Genomic DNA, 4,813 nt, shown 5'->3' with positions numbered 1-4,813 from the left:
ACGGTCAAATAAAAACGGACAACACCCCCATTAATAGTCCCTCACGTGCAACGAACTGACTTTACTTCCTGTAAATAGCAATTAAAAATATACCAAACATATCCCCATACGCCATACAACGGTCATATCTCAAACGGTCGTATTTTGGTTCCCCCATTCTGTTTTCTTAGATCATTACAACTCTGTTTTTCTTTTCGTTTTCTTCCATCATTCCAATCACTTTATTTCCCTTTCTACTAATTTTTTTTTCTTTTCTTATGGTGGGTGGAAATACTGAAAAACATGAACAATCAAGGGACCCAATGAAATCATGAAAAGAAAGAGAGAAGAAGATTGTTAAGACAAGAAGAAGAAGAAGAAAGAATTATAAAGCGATTAGTCTGTTAGAGTTTTTGATCTTTTGGTTTGTTGTTGAGTGACTATGATGATGATCTAACTTTGGGTTTTGTTTTTTTGTTTGAAGGAGTTTTTCAGAAGTGTGAGTGTTTGCTGATTCAATCAAAGTAATGGAGAGTTTTTTACAGGTTCCAATCGTCATCAAATTTCTTCTCTGTACTAGTTTCTTCATCTTCTGCTGCTGTTTCTTCTTATTCTAATGGATTTCTATTCCTGGTGTTATTATTCCCTTTGGCCAGACGAATCACAACTTCTTACTTCAATGAACTTTTCCAGCAAAATTTGGATCATCGGGTAGGTATATGTAATCTTTCTCTATTCATCATAAAATTCTTTCATTCTTTTCTATACATAAAATTTCTATTATTCTTTTAATCAATCATTTGTTCAAAAATTTCATCAAATTGATTTTCAATTCCTTATTCATCCGTGCATGATTTTACAAAGATAGTAGATTGCATATTTTATCTGTACAACCCCCATATACATACATTGTTTTTCGATCGAAACCCCGAAGAGATTAGGAAAAAAAAATCTATTGGAAGGATACATAGAGGATGTTGGCTGGGTGTTCTAAATTGTTGTCACCAACAAGGCATAGACTAAGGAGTGAAGCTACAGCACAGTTTCAGGCAGTTTGCAGTTTTCAGCTACCTTCAATGAGCACACAGAGACGGGAACTACCCTGTACGTTTACCCGTAATACTTCGAGATCGCAACAACCGATTAGACCTGTTGGTTTGTCAGTAGAGAAAGGGTTTGAATCAAAGGGAAGCTGTTCGATTAGGCACAAAAGCCGGCCACCGCCTTCGCTTTCCATTCCGCAGCCGCTGATTTGGGAAGGAAGGAGAGGGGTTGAAGATGTGTTCTGGGAAGAAGAGAAGAAGAGTTTGAAGAGGCAGAATTCATCTGACGAATGCGGCGTTAACAGGGTTAAGAGAAAGAGATGCAGCAGCGACAGTGAGTTGGGTAGTGAGAATATTTGGTTTTCGCAGAATGTTGCAGGGTCTGGAGTTACAGGTACTGAAACTCCTTCACTTACTGCAGCCAAGGAAGAGAGGGTAAGTTTCTTGCCGCGGTCAACATGGATGGATTTTGTGGTGAATGAGATTACAGCAACAGGTGATAGAGGTGCCGCCGAGACAAGCCGGGCAATTACAAAGGTGAAACCCGGATCGAGTAACTCGTCTGAGAGTCGTAGTTTGACACTAAAGCCAGAGGATAATTCCTCCGACGACATCGAAATTGGGAACGGGACTCGGGTTCCTTACCCATCAGAGGGAAGACTAACTGCGCGCAACGGTGGCGACGTTCAACCGGAGCATCAAGATTTTGAGCTATTGGGTTTCCTAGTAGCTTGTGTGGAATCAATCAGCTCAAAGAACATGTCGGCCATTACATATTACTTATCGAGACTCGGGGAATTAGCTTCACCAGAAGGAAACCCAATTCGCCGTGTCACAGCTTACTTCACTGAAGCCTTAGCATTGCGTGCTGCGCGACTATGGCCTCACATTTTTCACGTTTCAGTTCCTAGGGATATCGATCGGGCAGAAGATGAAACTGCATCAGCACTTCGGCTTCTCAATCATGTCAGCCCAATTCCAAAGTTCCTGCATTTCACATCAAATGAGATGTATTTGAGATCGTTTGAAGGAAAAGATCGTGTGCACATTATAGATTTCGACATCAAACAAGGGCTCCAATGGCCTAGTTTGTTTCAGAGTTTGGCTTCTAGAGCTAACCCTCCGAGCCATGTCAGGATTACAGGTATAGGCGAGTCAAAACAGGACCTTCAAGAAACAGGAGATAGATTGGCCTTATTCGCATCAGCCTTGAATTTGCCTTTCGAATTCCATCCGGTGGTGGACAGGTTAGAAGATGTCAGGTTATGGATGCTTCATGTCAAAGAGAAAGAAAGCGTAGCTGTGAATTGCATTCTCCAGTTGCACAAAATGCTCTACGACCAAACCGGTGGCGTCTTGAGGGATTTTCTGGGGATGATTCTGAGCACTAACCCCGGTATCGTTCTTATGGCAGAGGAAGAAGCTGAGCACAACAGCCCAAGTCTGGAAACAAGGGTATCTAATTCATTGAAGTATTACTCTGCCATATTTGATTCACTTGATTCTAACTTACCGCTAAACAGTCCGGTCAGAATCAAAATAGAAGAGATGTTCGCAAGGGAGATTCGGAACATAGTGTCATGTGAAGGAATAGATAGGTCTGAAAGGCATGAATGTTTCGATAAATGGAGGGTCTCGATGGCGCAAGGAGGATTTAAGAACATCGTAATCGAAGATAGAGAAATACTTCAAAGCCGGATGCTTTTGAAGATGTATTCAAGCGACAAGTTCAGTTTAGAGAAGCGGGGAGAAGACGGAGCGGGACTGACACTAAAATGGTTAGATCAGTCACTTTACACAGTTTCAGCGTGGGCACCTGTTGATGTTGCGGGAACTTCCTCCGTTAAGTCACAGCCGAGTTGATCTTCAATGGGTTCATTTCATTCATCAAGCAACAGCAACAACAACTTCCAATCAGTCACTCAGTATTGAATGAAAACCAAGTAAAGTAAAAAAAAACAAACAAATTCTTTGTAGTTTAGGAAAATTCATTATGTTATTATCATTACTATTCTTTCATTCATTAAAGCATGTCTAGAGATAACAAAATTCTTTGTAGTTAGAAAAACATCCACATTTTAGATTTCAGTTCTTTATTCATTTAGAGATAACAACTTCCAATCATTCCCAGTCTATTTGCAATTCTTTGATTCTTTTGTTACAAAATAGGTATTCTTTATCTGTCTATTATTAGACTGGGATGTACACTAGCATTTCATTTCATACATGTAATTGAAACCAAAATCAGTAAAATTATTCATGAGGTATTTTTTTTTTTTCATTTCTCCATTGTACCTCCATTACTTGTTTATTGTTTTCAATTTTGTTTTCATTTTTCTTTGATTGTTGGTTTCAACTCTTGTTTTGAACAAATACAGGAGACCTGAACGACACACCTAGCTACCCACAATTGGCGATGGTCGGAGATTTGATTCCACGTTCTTGTATTTGCTTAATTAGCTTTCTTTGCTACCTCTGATGAATTCTTCCATTCTTTATTAAGCCTAGAATGAGCACGCACTGCGGAAAGTCTAAATCTATCCCGAGGCACGGAGAATTGTTGCACAATAAGCCACCTAAGGTTCCGCTGCTTCAAAAGTACCACCTTCTTCACCTCAATGTTTCCGGTCATACTTCTCTTTTTTAAGTGTTATATTCAATACTTTAATACCCGCCTGATTTAGGATTCAGTTTATTTTTTGTGTCAAACTACATTTTTTGGATGATCATTCTCACACACAAGTTACGTTGCACAAAATACTAATTAGGAGTAGTTGTTGATGAGTCATAATACTTTTAGCATGATAATAATTTCTTATATCAGTTTACACAGTTTGGGAAGAGCTTTGCTTAATCTTTTCATTTTAGAATATTTTTTTGTAATGAAGGGTAAGTGTAACGAGTAAGATATTGGACTAAACCAAGTATTGCACTCATGTTTTCCTTAAAAAAGTTGACTTCATTACTTTGGTAAGAAATTCCAAAGAGATAAGAACAGAGTTTACATGGAAAACATCACAGGGTATTTTGGTTTTTATTGAAAATTTCTTTCCGGAATTAGTCTAACGTTGTAATTTAAGGAATTTTTAAGTCTTAGTTGCAGCAACAATATACCTGGTTTTATCAGTGTTACTTCGAGATTGATTCATCCGTAAACATTAACTTGATACATGTGATACGAATTTTGCTCATTTCAAAAAATAAAATAAGATATTGATATTGTTCTACACCAACGCTAGTATATTCATTGCCTTTAAGAAATTCTCAAGTGACATTGTTTGTAGCTATATTTCTAGAAAATATACCTTCCTATATGTTAAATCTTCGTGAGTTTATACCATACTTTATAAACTCCATTCTCAAAAGTTTATAAAAGCTTATTCGAAAATATATCGCGAATAAATTTCTCGGTTTGTTTAGAAAAATTAAATTAAAGTAAAACATTAATCATATTTGATAAATTTATTAATAACATTTCCGAAATTAGATTTTAAAAAGTGATGAACATGTGCCTCAGAAGTTGGTGTAGAAGAAAAAAAAAACGTTTTCACAAATAAACCAAAATAACATACACGACATGTTGAATTGGTAAAAATATCGTTACTAATCTTCCAAATACTTTAAGAAGTAAAGAAATAATTCTGTGTTGTAACCTGTATATAAAATGACAACTTTATTGAAATCTGGCGAAAATATGCTAAATTACCAGTTGATAAGTACAAATGATTGTTCTGCCTTGTCTTCGCTCTTGTTAAAAGGTTAATTTTTTCTAGATTAATTCAGAGTACAAA

The 4,813-nt window shown here is 37.0% G+C and overlaps 1 protein-coding gene across 1 annotated transcript; it reads left to right on the top strand.

Moving 5' to 3' along the window:
- Positions 1-225: 225 nt before the first annotated feature.
- Positions 226-2,948, top strand: LOC113302108 (scarecrow-like protein 28). The gene is made up of 2 exons (XM_026550956.1): positions 226-524; positions 636-2,948. Exon 2 carries the CDS (start codon positions 954-956, stop codon positions 2,883-2,885), a length of 1,932 nt encoding a protein of 643 aa, XP_026406741.1. The 5' UTR covers positions 226-524; positions 636-953; the 3' UTR covers positions 2,886-2,948.
- The last annotated feature ends 1,865 nt before the right edge of the window (positions 2,949-4,813 follow it).

Source organism: Papaver somniferum, chromosome 8, assembly GCF_003573695.1.
Source record: "Papaver somniferum cultivar HN1 chromosome 8, ASM357369v1, whole genome shotgun sequence".
Lineage (NCBI taxonomy): Eukaryota > Viridiplantae > Streptophyta > Magnoliopsida > Ranunculales > Papaveraceae > Papaver > Papaver somniferum.
The sequence above is the reverse complement of the archived record's forward strand: the minus strand, read 5'-3'. Positions and strand labels throughout refer to the sequence as shown.